An 18,698-nucleotide genomic window follows, 5' to 3' on the forward strand; every position below is an offset into this window, starting at 1 on the left:
CTCATTCTGTACATGGATCACAACATTGTCAAAGCTCAGCATGTTCTCATTTCTCATTCTGTACATGGATCACTACATTGTCAAAGCTCAGCATGTTCTCATTTCTCATGCTGTACGTGGATCACGACATTGTCAAAGCTCAGCATGTTCTCATTTCTCATTCTGTACGTGGATCACGACATTGTCAAAGCTCAGCATGTTCTCATTTCTCATTCTGTACGTGGATCACTACATTGTCAAAGCTCAGCATGTTCTCATTTCTCATTCTGTACGTGGATCACGACATTATCAAAGCTCAGCATGTTCTCATTTCTCATTCTGTCATGACATTGTCAAAGCTCAGCATGTTCTCATTTCTCATTCTGTACGTTGATCACGACATTGTCAAAGCTCAGAATGTTCTCATTTCTCATTCTGTACGTGGATCACGACATTGTCAAAGCTCAGCATGTTCTCATTTCTCATTCTGTACATGGATCACAACATTGTCAAAGCTCAGCATGTTCTCATTTCTCATTCTGTACGTGGATCACGACATTGTCAAAGCTCAGCATGTTCTCATTTCTCATTCTGTACATGGATCACGACATTGTCAAAGCTCAGCATGTTCTCATTTCTCATTCTGTACATCGATCACGACATTGTCAGAGCTCAGCATGTTCTCATTTCTCATTCTGTACGTGGATCACAACATTGTCAAAGCTCAGCATGTTCTCATTTCTCATTCGGTACATGGATCACAACATTGTCAAAGCTCAGCATGTTCTCATTTCTCATTCTGTACGTGGATCACGACATTGTCAAAGCTCAGCATGTTCTCATTTCTCATTCTGTACATGGATCACGACATTGTCAAAGCTCAGCATGTTCTCATTTCTCATTCTCTACGTGGATCACGACATTGTCAAAGCTCAGCATGTTCTCATTTCTCATTCGGTACATGGATCACGACATTGTCAAAGTTCAGCATGTTCTCATTTCTCATTCTGTACATGGATCACGACATTGTCAAAGCTCAGCATGTTCTCATTTCTCATTCTGTACGTGGATCACGACATTGTCAAAGCTCAGCATGTTCTCATTTCTCATTCTGTACGTGGATCACGACATTGTCAAAGCTCAGCATGTTCTCATTTCTCATTCGGTACGTGGATCACGACATTGTCAAAGCTCAGCATGTTCTCATTTCTCATTCTGTACATGGATCACAACATTGTCAAAGCTCAGCATGTTCTCATTTCTCATTCTGTACATGGATCACGACATTGTCAAAGCTCAGCATGTTCTCATTTCTCATTCTGTACGTGGATCACGACATTGTCAAAGCTCAGCATGTTCTCATTTCTCATTCTGTACGTGGATCACGACATTGTCAAAGCTCAGCATGTTCTCATTTCTCATTCTGTACGTGGATCACGACATTGTCAAAGCTCAGCATGTTCTCATTTCTCATTCTTTACATGGATCACAACATTGTCAAAACTCAGCATGTTCTCATTTCTCATTCTGTACGTGGATCACGACATTGTCAAAGCTCAGCATGTTCTCATTTCTCATTCTGTACGTGGATCAGGACATTGTCAAAGCTCAGCATGTTCTCATTTCTCATACTGTACATGGATCACGACATTGTCAAAGCTCAGCATGTTCTCATTTCTCATTCTGTACGTGGATCACGACATTGTCAAAGCTCAGCATGTTCTCATTTCTCATTCGGTACGTGGATCACGACATTGTCAAAGTTCAGCATGTTCTCATTTCTCATTCTGTACATGGATCACAACATTGTCAAAGCTCAGCATGTTCTCATTTCTCATTCTGTACGTGGATCACGACATTGTCAAAGCTCAGCATGTTCTCATTTCTCATTCTGTACATGGATCACGACATTGTCAAAGCTCAGCATGTTCTCATTTCTCATTCTGTACGTGGATCACGACATTGTCAAAGCTCAGCATGTTCTCATTTCTCATTCTGTACGTGGATCACGACATTGTCAAAGCTCAGCATGTTCTCATTTCTCATTCTGTACATGGATCACAACATTGTCAAAGCTCAGCATGTTCTCATTTCTCATTCTGTACGTGGATCACAACATTGTCAAAGCTCAGCATGTTCTCATTTCTCATTCTGTACGTGGATCACGACATTGTCAAAGCTCAGCATGTTCTCATTTCTCTTTCGGTACGTGGATCACGACATTGTCAAAGTTCAGCATGTTCTCATTTCTCATTCTGTACATGGATCACAACATTGTCAAAGCTCAGCATGTTCTCATTTCTCATTCTGTACGTGGATCACGACATTGTCAAAGCTCAGCATGTTCTCATTTCTCATTCTGTACGTGGATCACGACATTGTCAAAGCTCAGCATGTTCTCATTTCTCATTCTGTACGTGGATCACGACATTGTCAAAGCTCAGCATGTTCTCATTTCTCATTCTGTACGTGGATCACGACATTGTCAAAGCTCAGCATGTTCTCATTTCTCATTCTGTATGTGGATCACGACATTGTCAAAGCTCAGCATGTTCTCATTTCTCATTCTGTACGTGGATCATAACATTGTCAAATCTCAGCATGTTCTCATTTCTCATGCTGTACATGGATCACGACATTGTCAAAGCTCAGCATGTTCTCATTTCTCATTCTGTACGTGGATCATGACATTGTCAAAGCTCAGCATGTTCTCATTTCTCATCCTGTACGTGGATCACGACATTGTCAAAGCTCAGCATGTTCTCATTTCTCATTCTGTACATGGATCACGACATTGTCAAAGCTCAGCATGTTCTCATTTCTCATTCTGTACATGGATCACGACATTGTCAAAGCTCAGCATGTTCTCATTTCTCATTCGGTACATGGATCACGACATTGTCAAAGTTCAGCATGTTCTCATTTCTCATTCTGTACATGGATCACGACATTGTCAAAGCTCAGCATGTTCTCATTTCTCATTCTGTACGTGGATCACGACATTGTCAAAGCTCAGCTTGTTCTCATTTCTCATTCTGTACGTGGATCACAACATTGTCAAAGCTCAGCATGTTCTCATTTCTCATTCGGTACGTGGATCACGACATTGTCAAAGCTCAGCATGTTCTCATTTCTCATTCTGTACATGGATCACAACATTGTCAAAGCTCAGCATGTTCTCATTTCTCATTCTGTACGTGGATCACGACATTGTCAAAGCTCAGCATGTTCTCATTTCTCATTCTGTACGTGGATCACGACATTGTCAAAGCTCAGCATGTTCTCATTTCTCATTCTGTACGTGGATCACGACATTGTCAAAGCTCAGCATGTTCTCATTTCTCATTCTGTACGTGGATCACGACATTGTCAAAGCTCAGCATGTTCTCATTTCTCATTCTGTACATGGATCACAACATTGTCAAAGCTCAGCATGTTCTCATTTCTCATTCTGTACGTGGATCACGACATTGTCAAAGCTCAGCATGTTCTCATTTCTCATTCTGTACGTGGATCACGACATTGTCAAAGCTCAGCATGTTCTCATTTCTCATTCTGTACATGGATCACAACATTGTCAAAGCTCAGCATGTTCTCATTTCTCATTCTGTACGTGGATCACGACATTGTCAAAGCTCAGCATGTTCTCATTTCTCATTCTGTACGTGGATCACGACATTGTCAAAGCTCAGCATGTTCTCATTTCTCATTCTGTACATGGATCACAACATTGTCAAAGCTCAGCATGTTCTCATTTCTCATTCTGTACGTGGATCACGACATTGTCAAAGCTCAGCATGTTCTCATTTCTCATTCTGTACATGGATCACGACATTGTCAAAGCTCAGCATGTTCTCATTTCTCATTCTGTACGTGGATCATGACATTGTCAAAGCTCAGCATGTTCTCATTTCTCATTCTGTACGTGGATCACGACATTGTCAAAGCTCAGCATGTTCTCATTTCTCATTCGGTACGTGGATCACGACATTGTCAAAGCTCAGCATGTTCTCATTTCTCATTCTGTACATGGATCACAACATTGTCAAAGCTCAGCATGTTCTCATTTCTCATTCTGTACGTGGATCACGACATTGTCAAAGCTCAGCATGTTCTCATTTCTCATTCTGTACGTGGATCACGACATTGTCAAAGCTCAGCATGTTCTCATTTCTCATTCTGTACGTGGATCACGACATTGTCAAAGCTCAGCATGTTCTCATTTCTCATTCTGTACGTGGATCACGACATTGTCAAAGCTCAGCATGTTCTCATTTCTCATTCTGTACATGGATCACAACATTGTCAAAGCTCAGCATGTTCTCATTTCTCATTCTGTACATGGATCACTACATTGTCAAAGCTCAGCATGTTCTCATTTCTCATGCTGTACGTGGATCACGACATTGTCAAAGCTCAGCATGTTCTCATTTCTCATTCTGTACGTGGATCACGACATTGTCAAAGCTCAGCATGTTCTCATTTCTCATTCTGTACGTGGATCACTACATTGTCAAAGCTCAGCATGTTCTCATTTCTCATTCTGTACGTGGATCACGACATTATCAAAGCTCAGCATGTTCTCATTTCTCATTCTGTACGTGGATCATGACATTGTCAAAGCTCAGCATGTTCTCATTTCTCATTCTGTACGTTGATCACGACATTGTCAAAGCTCAGCATGTTCTCATTTCTCATTCTGTACGTGGATCACGACATTGTCAAAGCTCAGCATGTTCTCATTTCTCATTCTGTACATGGATCACAACATTGTCAAAGCTCAGCATGTTCTCATTTCTCTTTCTGTACGTGGATCACGACATTGTCAAAGCTCAGCATGTTCTCATTTCTCATTCTGTACATGGATCACGACATTGTCAAAGCTCAGCATGTTCTCATTTCTCATTCTGTACATCGATCACAACATTGTCAGAGCTCAGCATGTTCTCATTTCTCATTCTGTACGTGGATCACAACATTGTCAAAGCTCAGCATGTTCTCATTTCTGTTCTCATTTCTCATTCTGTACATGGATCACAACATTGTCAAAGCTCAGCATGTTCTCATTTCCCATCCTGTACGTGGATCACGACATTGTCAAAGCTCAGCATGTTCTCATTTCTCATTCTGTACATGGATCACGACATTGTCAAAGCTCAGCATGTTCTCATTTCTCATTCTCTACGTGGATCACGACATTGTCAAAGCTCAGCATGTTCTCATTTCTCATTCGGTACATGGATCACGACATTGTCAAAGTTCAGCATGTTCTCATTTCTCATTCTGTACATGGATCACGACATTGTCAAAGCTCAGCATGTTCTCATTTCTCATTCTGTACGTGGATCACGACATTGTCAAAGCTCAGCATGTTCTCATTTCTCATTCTGTACGTGGATCACGACATTGTCAAAGCTCAGCATGTTCTCATTTCTCATTCGGTACGTGGATCACGACATTGTCAAAGCTCAGCATGTTCTCATTTCTCATTCTGTACATGGATCACAACATTGTCAAAGCTCAGCATGTTCTCATTTCTCATTCTGTACGTGGATCACGACATTGTCAAAGCTCAGCATGTTCTCATTTCTCATTCTGTACGTGGATCACGACATTGTCAAAGCTCAGCATGTTCTCATTTCTCATTCTGTACGTGGATCACGACATTGTCAAAGCTCAGCATGTTCTCATTTCTCATTCTGTACGTGGATCACGACATTGTCAAAGCTCAGCATGTTCTCATTTCTCATTCTTTACATGGATCACAACATTGTCAAAACTCAGCATGTTCTCATTTCTCATTCTGTACGTGGATCACGACATTGTCAAAGCTCAGCATGTTCTCATTTCTCATTCTGTACGTGGATCAGGACATTGTCAAAGCTCAGCATGTTCTCATTTCTCATACTGTACATGGATCACGACATTGTCAAAGCTCAGCATGTTCTCATTTCTCATTCTGTACGTGGATCAGGACATTGTCAAAGCTCAGCATGTTCTCATTTCTCATTCGGTACGTGGATCATGACATTGTCAAAGCTCAGCATGTTCTCATTTCTCATTCTGTACATGGATCACAACATTGTCAAAGCTCAGCATGTTCTCATTTCTCATTCTGTACGTGGATCACGACATTGTCAAAGCTCAGCATGTTCTCATTTCTCATTCTGTACGTGGATCACGACATTGTCAAAGCTCAGCATGTTCTCATTTCTCATTCTGTACGTGGATCACGACATTGTCAAAGCTCAGCATGTTCTCATTTCTCATTCTGTACATGGATCACGACATTGTCAAAGCTCAGCATGTTCTCATTTCTCATTCTGTATGTGGATCACGACATTGTCAAAGCTCAGCATGTTCTCATTTCTCATTCTGTACGTGGATCACGACATTGTCAAAGCTCAGCATGTTCTCATTTCTCATACTGTACATGGATCATGACATTGTCAAAGCTCAGCATGTTCTCATTTCTCATTCTGTACGTGGATCAGGACATTGTCAAAGCTCAGCATGTTCTCATTTCTCATTCGGTACGTGGATCACGACATTGTCAAAGCTCAGCATGTTCTCATTTCTCATTCTGTACATGGATCACAACATTGTCAAAGCTCAGCATGTTCTCATTTCTCATTCTGTACGTGGATCACGACATTGTCAAAGCTCAGCATGTTCTCATTTCTCATTCTGTACGTGGATCAGGACATTGTCAAAGCTCAGCATGTTCTCATTTCTCATTCGGTACGTGGATCACGACATTGTCAAAGCTCAGCATGTTCTCATTTCTCATTCTGTACATGGATCACAACATTGTCAAAGCTCAGCATGTTCTCATTTCTCATTCTGTACGTGGATCACGACATTGTCAAAGCTCAGCATGTTCTCATTTCTCATTCTGTACGTGGATCACGACATTGTCAAAGCTCAGCATGTTCTCATTTCTCATTCTGTACATGGATCACGACATTGTCAAAGCTCAGCATGTTCTCATTTCTCATTCTGTACATCGATCACGACATTGTCAAAGCTCAGCATGTTCTCATTTCTCATTCTGTATGTGGATCACGACATTGTCAAAGCTCAGCATGTTCTCATTTCTCATTCTGTACGTGGATCACGACATTGTCAAAGCTCAGCATGTTCTCATTTCTCATACTGTACATGGATCACGACATTGTCAAAGCTCAGCATGTTCTCATTTCTCATTCTGTACGTGGATCAGGACATTGTCAAAGCTCAGCATGTTCTCATTTCTCATTCGGTACGTGGATCACGACATTGTCAAAGCTCAGCATGTTCTCATTTCTCATTCTGTACATGGATCACAACATTGTCAAAGCTCAGCATGTTCTCATTTCTCATTCTGTACGTGGATCACTACATTGTCAAAGCTCAGCATGTTCTCATTTCTCATTCTGTACGTGTATCACGACATTGTCAAAGCTCAGCATTTGTAATGAAAATATTAACATAAATGAATAACAGAAAGTGCAGCTCACAATAGGAAATTGTCCCTGGTGTTTATTCAGTACAGCCAGAATTGCTTTCATTTTAACACAGTTAAACATAGCTACCTTGTAAATCTTTCAAGTATGCTTCTGGGCATTTGTAACCGCTGCCATAAGTTATACCTTATACTACGTTATTGCCTGAGTTCAACCAAATAAAATGGATGTCAGTTCATAGGGTTATTCCTGCCATATATAGAAATTAATCTTTTTATATCATTCTACTATATATATATATATATATATATATATATATGGGTCTACTTCATATGATCGACAGCTCATATGATCGACAAACTTTTCAGAGAGACCAGAACACCTAAATCTCAAAACATCGACAACTCATTTGATCGAAACTCATAACATTGATGCATGAAATTCAATGCATTATTCCCTTTCCCCACTATAGCGTGACTCTGGAGTTAGAATAAATAGATGGGGGGTGTGGGGGGCAAAGCCCCTCACATATGTCATCAATTTTAAATATACACGTGGATACTTATAACAGAAATGACAATATTTATGTAAATAATGTGGGGGCCCCACCCCCACACCCCCTAACTATTTATTCTAACTCCAGGGTCGCACTACAGTGGGGAATTGGCATAATGCTTTGAATTTCATGTGTCAATGTTATGAGTTTCGATCAAATGAGTTGTCGGTGTTTTGAGCTTTAGGTGTTTTGTTCTCGGTGAAATCAGAGTTGATCATATGAGCTGTCGATCATATGATGTAGGCCCATATATTATATATATAATAGATATCGATAGATAGATAGATAGACAGATAGATAGATAGATAGATAGATAGATATAGGTATGGTTAAAACTTCACTTGGTGCCATAGCCTTTACTTTTAGCAGTGTACTTCCAAGAAAACTAGTTAACAGAGGTACTGAATATAATTTAACTTTAATGACTACATTAGTTAAAGTATCCTCAAACTAAGTAATATAATGTCCTAACATGCTAACTTTAACAATAACAGGTATGCTTTACTCTTTCTCCATAGTCATGAATTTCTGTTCAATCTTTTATTTGAATTCCCCATCCGAATCAGATACTCCTTTGTGTTCCACTCGGGGTGCAGGAGAATAACGTAACACTTTGGGAAAAAGATACAACACAGAAGACCTCCACTAGAAGACATGATGGCAAAAATCTCAACAGCAACCATGTACTTCCCTTTGGTGCTGACATAGGCAGGGACAAAAGAGAGCCACACACTGAGGAAAACAACCATGCTAAAAGTGATGAACTTTGCTTCATTAAAACTGTCTGGTAGTTTCCTTGCAAGAAAAGCAGCTATAAAACTCACAGCTGCCAATAATCCGAGATATCCCAACATGCAGTAGAAAGTGAAGGCCGAGCCCTCATTGCACTCAACTGATATTATGTTAATGGCTACATTCATATTTAATACAGGGAATGGAGGAGATGTAGTGAGCCAAGAAATGCACAGAATCAGCTGAACAATTACTGACAGGATAATAATATAGTGCGGTAATCTGGAACCCACAAATACAGACAATTTGCTGTTTGGTTTTGTTGCACTAAAAGCAATCACAACTGTTGTGGTTTTTGCAAGAATGCATGAAATACAAAGGGAAAATGATATGCCAAATGCAATCTGGCGAAGCATGCAAGTCACCTTTCTAGGCTGACCAATGAAAAGAAGGGAACTCAGGAAGCACAGTATCAGAGCCACAAGGAGACCGTAGCTGATGACCAGATTGTTGGCTTTCACTACTGGGGTGTGTCGATAAACAATAAAGACACAAAACACAGACAATGTGATCGCTGAGAGCAGTACTGAAGAGGTAGCTAAACCTGTCCCCATGGGATCTTCATAAGAAATAAACTCCACTATTTTTGGCATGCAGTTCTCCCGCTGTTCACTGGACCACTCAGCTGGTGGACATTTTGTACAATCATTGCTGTCTGAAAAACAAGAGAAAAATATCATGAGTTTTAAAGTGACTGAGGAATATTTTCACAAGTGTATAAATGTGTCTTATGTTAAATTCTTGTGTGAGTATTCTATCATATTTCATATTTTCATTCTTTCCAAATCAGAAAAAAGTAGAAAAACATCAGAGCATTTGGAAAGTGAAATGGCCTGTAGAAAGCCCTAGAATTTTTGTTTCTTTACAGGATACATCAAGCTCAGTCACACCTTATTCTTCTCACCTTTAGGCTTCACTGAGGATACATCAAGCTCAGTCACACCTTATTCTTCTCACCTTTAGGCTTCACTGAGGATACATCAAGCTCAGTCACACCTTATTCTTCTCACCTTTAGGCTTCACTGAGGATACATCAAGCTCAGTCACACCTTATTCTTCTCACCTTTAGGCTTCACTGAGGATACATCAAGCTCAGTCACATCTTATTCTTCTCACCTTTAGGCTTCACTGAGGATACATCAAGCTCAGTCACACCTTATTCTTCTCACCTTTAGGCTTCACTGAGGATACATCAAGCTCAGTCACACCTTATTCTTCTCACCTTTACGCTTCACTGAGGATACATCAAGCTCAGTCACACCTTATTCTTCTCACCTTTACGCTTCACTGAGGATACATCAAGCTCAGTCACACCTTATTCTTCTCACCTTTAGGCTTCACTGAGGATACATCAAGCTCAGTCACACCTTATTCTTCTCACCTTTAGGCTTCACTGAGGATACATCAAGCTCAGTCACACATTATTCTTCTCACCTTTACGCTTCACTGAGGATACATCAAGCTCAGTCACACCTTATTCTTCTCACCTTTAGGCTTCACTGAGGATACATCAAGCTCAGTCACACCTTATTCTTCTCACCTTTAGGCTTCACTGAGGATACATCAAGCTCAGTCACACATTATTCTTCTCACCTTTAGGCTTCACTGCTAGAGCTTTCTAAAAGACAAGTATCATCAGCAGAGAAAGACACCAGACACTCCATTATTTTAAGCCCTGAAATCCCATAATCCTTCATAACAGCATATGCCCACTATTCTCACCCCCATAGATACAACTCTGTGTCCCAACCACCCTACCTATCAGCACAACCAACTATTCACTACTCAATGTCCAGAACCATGAGGGGATGCTGGTTATCACTAGTGTGGATTGCTGGTTGGGGTTGTAACAATGAACCTAGGGCAGGGCACCTTTCAAGGTGATACACCACAATGTATGCTATTTGTAGGTGAGAGAGAGTGAGGTAGTAAGGTAGCTCTACTGACATGGGGTGTTTAAGGACAAGGCTGTGATGAGAAGAGATGGCTTTACTCGGTCCAAATTCCACTATTTTATTGTAGCACTGCTCAGGGCTTCTCCTGTGTGTGGCCTAGAAGGGGAAGTCAATGAAACATATTGGAATATGGAAGGAAGATGGGAGAAGGTGAGGGCTGTCCTGATACTTCCTATGTGATAGTATTTAACTCTGTATATGGAGGTGAGGGAGACAGTATTTAACTCTGTATATGGAAGTGAGGGATGTTCTGATAATTTCTAGCAGATAGTATTTAACTCTGCATATGGAGGTGAAGGCAACAGAATTTAACTCTGTATATAGAGGTGAGGGTGATTTTTTTAACTCTGTACATGGAGGTGAGGGCTGTCTTGATACTTTCTATCAGATAGTATTTAACTCTGTATATAGAGGTGAGGGCTGTTCTGGTATTTTTTAGGAGATAGTATTTAACAATATATATGGAGGTGAGGGCTGTCCTGATACTTTCTAGCAGATAGTATTTAACTCTGTATATGAAGGTGAGGGAAACAGTCCTTAATTCTGTATATGGAGGTGACGGATGTCCTGATAATTTCTAGCAGATAGTATTTAACTCTGTATATGGAGGTGAGAGAGAAATAGTTTTTAACTCTGTATATGCAGTTGAGGGCTGTCCTGATACTTTCCGGGAGATAGTCTGCAATTCTGTATATGAGACCAAGCTTCTTTGGTAGCTCATTGAATATGTAAGCCAAATTTAAAATGATCATTAATGGTGACATCTGGTAGTGTAATATTGGACATTACTTCAATTATTGCTTTGTTGGAGGAGGTGATTTTGAAGCTTGTTTTATAATCAGTATTAGACTTAAGGGTGAAAAGGAGTATTTTTTTTTGTTTCAGGATAAAATCAGATTTGGCCAGCTGAGTTTCAATGAAGGTGAAGGAGTCCTGAGTGAGTTGTTAAAGCCGATGTTTATACTGGGTTAAGCATATAACAGTTGAATCATCAGCATATTGGATTAGGTCGTCAATTTTAACAGTTGACAGCAGTGTATAAATTGTTAAAAAATATGTTGAACAAGAGGGGCCCAAGTATTGATCCTTGGGGTACACCTACAGATACTGTTATGATGTTGGAATAGCTTCATTGCAATTTAATACCCTGTGATCTGTTTGATGGCCAGCTTAAAAAACAGCAGATACTCCTCTGAAACAGTAGCATCATGGGAGATTGACCATAACAACAGCTTTTGATAAGTAAAAATAATGTGGATACAGTATTATTTGTGAGAATTTGTGACTGGCGGTGTTTATGAAACTGAGTAATGCAGTATTAGTGCTGTGGTTTGGCCTGAAACCATGCTGAATAAGAGAGATTATGTAGATAGAGAGTTCAGGGATGTCTTCTTTGTAAAGAGGTAGGATATTTGATTTCTTCCATAAAGGAAGATCTATTTGTGAGAACAGAGGATCTATATTATACGCACGGAAACACTAAACCGCGAGCGCTCACATGAGCGACAATGCCGGTAATTGAACTTGCTAATGTGGGGGGCTGTACCCCCCACTAACTATGTATTATAACTCCGAGGTCGCACTACAGTGAGGAAAGGCAAATATCCCACTCCTCAATGTAACACGACCCCACAAACACACTTTCAATTCACGGCATTTTTGCTCATGTGAGCAATCGCGGTTTAGGGTTTTCGTGCTTATAATATTGACCCGAGAACAGAGACAGGATGGGCTATGGCTTCAGCAGCATTTTTTAGATAGTTATCCGATAGGTTATCAGTAGCTAAGGTGGTAGGTTTAAGTCTGAGGACACACTTCTTTATGGTATAGATGGTGACAGAGCTGACAACAATGGCACTGGGACTGTAGATGTGTTTAGAAGTATTTTATGGATTTAATTGTAATTTTTATTGAGCAATAAATGTATGATGTTTATAAAGTAGGATATGAACAGAGTGGCAATACAATCTGGGTCCACATCAGGGCATGGTTTGAGATGTTGACATCTACCAGGGGTTAAGGTTTTTGATAGGCCTCAGTACCTATTTTTGGGTTTTCATGGTGAATGCTTTGTGAGTCAAAGTAATAGTACATTTTGTCTGTTTTGATGTTTTTTTTAGGCTTGTGGAGTTCAAGTTTGTTGAAGAGTTTCCAGGCCTTATCCATTTTCTGCCTGAGCATTTTGGTGTCAGAAGACAGCTGGGGTGGTATTGTGCTGTGACTCTCATAGGCCTTATCCATTTTCTGCATGAGCATTTTGGTGTCAGAAGACAGCTGGGGTGGTATTGTGCTGTGACTCTCATTCTTCTAATTGAAGCCTGATAACAAGAACAACAGCATCACCTAGAAAAATTTCAACTGACTGGGTTTAGAGTGAATAGGAATGTATTGGAATTAAGGTTGGTTAGATTACTTACTTCCATAAAGTGATATTGTCTGGGCACATGGGTAGTACTTGTAATTGCAAAGGTGGGGAAGTGATCACCATGTGTTATGGCTCCTGAGGGCGATACTTTGTTTGGATTAGTGGTCAGTATCCAGTCCAGGAGGGATTGTTTATTTTTGGTTTGTTGAACCTAGCTGGGGTTTGAATAATTTGAGTGCAGACAAATAGGTTTAGTGATATGATGATGATGGGGAAGTCAGTAGTGAGGGAGAGCCTGTCTATGTTTGGGTTCCTTAGAATGATTGTTTTATAAGGTTTGCTTGATGTTATTTGGGAAAAAATATCTTCTAGAGCAGAGATTATGTCTCCTGGTGGGATGTATAAGGTAATGTATATATAGGGTAGTGCAGTGGTGCAGTGGATAGCATTGTCCCCTCACAGCAAGAGGATCTCTGGTTTGATTCTTGGCTAGGGTGCCCTCTCTGCAGAGACCACATGTCCTCCCTGCATTTGCATGGGTTCCCTCCTGGTGCTCCAGTTTTCTCCCATGTTCTAAAGCAATGTGTCTGGAGCATTTCTCCCCAGGCCTCCACTGAAAATGGGCTCTTTCCAGTCAGACTTTCCCAGTAAACAAATGTTAAATAAAATAAAAATAAATAAATAATGATACCTAAGTTTTTTTTTCTGTGTGTTTAGTTTGAGAATGGAAATGAGGATTTCAGCATTCCCGAAAGTTAAGCAGGCAAACAAGCTTCCCCTACATCCTCTTATCCATCAAATTCCATCATTGTATAGTGACATTCACCCTAACCCTGGACCTCCCCCACTGACCATATATGAGTCTTCCCCTTCCCTACCTCTCGTTCCCATAGAATGCTTCCACTAGCCATTTAGAGCTGAAGTTTCTCATTATTAACATCAGAAGCGTTCCCATACAATGCTTCCACTAGCCATTTAGAGCTGAAATTTCTCATTATTAACATCAGAAGCATTACTAACAAAATAACTGACCCACATGAATGGCTAATGAAGCACTTACCCACATTCTCACCATCTCTGAAACCTGGTTTGAAACCATTAATGTGGTTTGCACAAAGAAAAGCATTACTCCAACAGTCTTGTCTTAAACATTGCATTTTCACTTAAATAGGGCCCAAATAAATCTATTCTTGACCCCTCCCCTTACAACTCCCCTTGTAATCCACATAGTAAAGATCTAGAACTAAAGATAAGCACTTTCCTTCTGTCTCGGCTGCCAGTTTTATGGAAATGGGCATCCTAGCACAATGTAGCAATTGTCTCATGTTTTCTGATAACCACCTAATTATCAAACAGTTAGATAAAGGTGTGAACACATCTGTGGAGATTCTTGACACTTTTAGCAAAAAATCAACGGGCTTGATTTCGATGCGAATGGCATTTTTGTTACCATTGAAGTGCACGATTTGTAAACAGTTATACCCCACGATATTGGTTGTGGTTTACTGAGGACCTAGGGAGAAGAGGGATTGAGCAAGACAAAGTTAATCTATATGAAGAGGTGTTAGAACTTGTGCTTTCAAATAATTTTATTTTTTATGAGGGTCAACTGTAGCTGCAAAAAAAGTGGCCATGTGATCGTTCTGTGGCTCTCGTTTTGCAAATATTGTAATATTACAATGGGAGCACAGGTCTTCATTTAGAATCTGTTTCATTACTCACTTCAGGTTGTACCTTCAGTACCTTGATGATATATTTATCATATGGAGGGGTGGGGAGAGAGGTGATATTAATAATTTTCTCAAGTATATTAATACCAGCACGCACTATCTTTCTTGCACACTATTGGTATTGACAACCTTCCATACTTGGATGTTATGTTAAGTAAAGACAAGGTCAGCAGCAATTTTACATTGGAAATTTATAGGAAGCCCACATTTTCCAATACATTTTTGCATTTTACTAGTGGCCATCCCTTTAGCCAAAAGAGGGCCATAATTAAGGGTCAATTGGACCACACAGCACAAATGGTTACAAGGGATGAGGGTTACAAAAATGAATGCCAATTTCTTAAGTGCATGTTTATGAAGAGGGGATATCCATCTTCCATGTGGTTTGATAGAGGAACATATCTCAGAGGTCACCTATAAATACGGGACATTTTGTTCCACTATTTTCGCTGAAGCAACCATTTGGTACAACTTATGAGGAGGACTATGTATCAGGGATGAATCATAGCACAGGGTAGCCTAGCTTATCTCACACCCTTATCACAGCCTATAGTTTTGAAAGCAATGCTATAAGATGGATTTTAAATAAGAATTGGAACCTTCTTAGTAAATAAATTAATATAGGGGATAAATAGGTCCCAGACCCCCCTATTGTATATAAAAGAAGAAGGAATTTAAAATCTATTTTTGAAAGAAATAGTACTGATCTTAGGGGTAAAACTGGAGTCAAAAAATGTGGGAGATGCAATCATTGTAAGTATTTGTTGAAGGGGGAGTGTTTCACTGTTTTAGGGAGAACTTTTGATGTAAAAGGAACAGATAATTGTGAAACAGGCTTGCCTGTCTTGTGTATGTTATTACACAGGCAAAATGGAGCATAAACTCCATGATCAAGTCTATAACCATAACTATGAAATACGGAAAGAAAAAACACTAATGCCTTGTATAGACACATACAATGATATATTGGGCACACCTTTAAATTCAGTATTGGAGAAAGTTGTTTCTAATCCTCATGGAGGCCCCTGACCAGTTATTTTAGAAAAAAAGAATTGTTTTGGCAAATTTATTTTAATTCTTATAACTGGCTAGGGCTTAAAGATCATGCCTCAGTAGGTTCCTTACTTAAGCTGAAGCTTAGACAAGATAAAGTATAATTCATGGCATTCATTTTTAAATAATTTTAAATAATTTTGAGTAGTACTTGATGACATATAGCCATACGTTTCTTAGTTTTTGCTGTAACACAGGATTTCTGTTTTAATTCTTAAATGATTTTATATCTCTCTATTTAAGGGGTTCATGTCACTTTAAGTAATGTCTGCTCATGTGGTTTTATAGTATCACATGATATGATGCTACTGTTTAATTGGAGGTTCTTTTAAATGTCTTTGATGAAGTTTTGTAATAACAGAATGAAAGCGCTTACCATATTGTGTACCTTTGGTTTTTGGATTAAACTTTCTTATTTTAATTCTGCTTTTTGGAAGTGTCCTGTGGTTTTTCATGACATGCAGTCAAGATGATGCACTTGAGCTTCTCCGTGTCCACCAACCATAAGTATAGTCCTACACCGTACTGCACCCCTAAATGAACTGCACCCCTAAATGAACTGCACCCCTAAATGAACTGGACTAACTTTGCATTGAGCTGAACACTACAATGCTGAATTACTTCAACTACTCCATTATAAACTGGTCAATACACAACTTCCAATACACATGACCAGACATTCCTGGACTTTGTCAACACAAATGCTGCAGACCGGCTAGTCCATGCACCCATTTGGGGCACCAGCAACCTTAACCTAAGCCTTACAAACATGGAGGAAGTTTGCATGCACTCACATATAACGCCCACACATGTCAGGTCAGACCATAAAGCAGTCTCTTTTGAAAGTAAAGAAAAACCTGAGACAAACATTTGGGAATTATTCCAAAGCAAACCTTCTACTACTGGATGATAACTTGTAAAGTTTTAAGTCCCCCTCCAAACCACATGAACTCTTCTTCTAATGCAGAATTATTCAAAGAAACCCTACATCGTCATGTAAACAGCTGCACCAAGGCAGCTGTATCCACCTGGAATAAGCACAGGGCTAACACAAAGAATAAACCACCCTGGTGGAATCCCAATATCAACAAGTTGTATAACAAAAGGAAGAAAAACATGCCCAAAACTATGACATGCTATGGTCAGCAGGGCGAGAAACTCCTCACCAAAATAAATAAGCAACTGAAGAGCCTTATCAAGTCCACCAAAGCTAAATTTGAGATAAAGACACTCACAAGCAAAGGACAATCACAAGGCTTTCTTCAACTATGTCTGTAGTCTCAAAGGCAGTACACTGGAATATGCTGAACTGATTGCAAATGGAGCCACGTATATAAAGCTGGAGATTATGGAAAATTTTATGGCTGATAAATTTAGCACCGATTTCACCCTTCACTCCCACCAAAACCTCTCAAAAGATACCCTTGAACATAATTCCCCCTGCTATCAATAGCAAACATGTATTCAAGGCATACTTCAAAGCAAATAATACTGCATCCGTGGCTCCTGTTAATATCCGGAGATGCTTACTGGATAGCATAAAAAGAATTTGTCAAGCCTTCTAAACATCACTGTCCAGTCTTAGCCTGGATCCATGCCTAGTGAATTATCCCTCTGCACAAGTCTAGACCATCTACTGACCTAGGTAACTACAGACTCGAAAATCTGACTAGTCTCATATGTAATGTCAAGGACAGAATTATCATAAATATTATAAATAAAGACATAGGAAACCTTCAGATACCAGATCCAACACAGTCTGGCTTCTTCAAAGTCAGATTGTGCCTTCTCAACCTGGTTGATTTTTTGAGAAAGGCACTAAAGCTATGGACAAGGGCAAAACAGTACACACTGTTTGTTTTGACCTGGCCAAAGCATTTAGCACTATTACCCATATGGGATGGGCATTGTAGACAAACTCATGAAAATAGGAGTAAACCCCAATGTCAACCATTATATAGTTAAATGGCTCACAGATAGGACAGCGGAAGTCACAGTAGGGAAGTCTACATCCACAGAAAGGTCAGTCATTAGCAAAGACCCTAGTAAGGGCTCGGTGCTGAGACCACTGCTTTTTGGCATCTACTTTTCAGAAGTCAGATCTAACTTCAAAGGCCTCTGGCTGACCGAGTTTCTGGATAACTGCAAGCTTGGAGCAATCATGGCATCCCCTAAGGAACCTAACATCCTCCAAGAGGGTTTGCTGCAAACTAATAATCAGTACCAGAGGCATAGTCTAAAATCCGATAAAAATGTATAACAGTATCCATTGGAAAGACAGTCAGTCCTGCAAATTACTACATAGATAATACACCCCTATGAGCAGATCCAGTGGTAAGGGACTTGGGAACATGTGTGGCCTTTGACCAGTCTAAAATCCGATAAAAATGTATAACAGTATCCATTGGAAAGACAGTCAGTCCTGCAAATTACTACATAGATAATACAGCCCTATGAGCAGATCCAGTGGTAAGAGACTTGGGAAGATGTGCGGCCTTTGACCATCATGTGTCTACTGTTTAAGGAAATCCTTCTGTACTGCACAATGTATTTATATGCAGGAGTATGACATTCAGGTCCAAAGATGTCATTGCCGAGTGTGCTCCATCCTTATCAGGCCAGTCAGTGAGTACAAAGCACCTCTCGGTATGTACCTGATTAGGCATATGCGACAAGTAGAACACCCCCGAGGCTCCTAATAAAAGGAATACATGGCATAAACCACATGGACTACACAGACAGCATTAGAGCCTTATCTTTATACTCAGTCTCCTGCAGATTGCTGAGACGTGATCTATGCCTGGTTTACAAGGCCTCGTCCGA

At 39.9% G+C, this 18,698-nt stretch overlaps 1 protein-coding gene across 1 annotated transcript in view; it reads right to left on the bottom strand.

The window, feature by feature from the left end:
- Positions 1–8,498: 8,498 nt before the first annotated feature.
- Positions 8,499–18,698, bottom strand: part of LOC122815071 (vomeronasal type-2 receptor 26-like) — a 114,460-nt gene continuing 104,260 nt past the window's right edge. Inside the window, exon 3 of the mRNA XM_044087315.1 lies at positions 8,499–9,427. Within this exon, the coding sequence (XP_043943250.1) occupies positions 8,499–9,427 (929 nt within the window). The remainder of the gene's footprint in view (positions 9,428–18,698) is intronic.

Source organism: Protopterus annectens, chromosome 11.part0, assembly GCF_019279795.1.
Source record: "Protopterus annectens isolate FY-2018-M chromosome 11.part0, PAN1.0, whole genome shotgun sequence".
In the NCBI taxonomy this organism is placed as follows: domain Eukaryota; kingdom Metazoa; phylum Chordata; order Ceratodontiformes; family Protopteridae; genus Protopterus; species Protopterus annectens.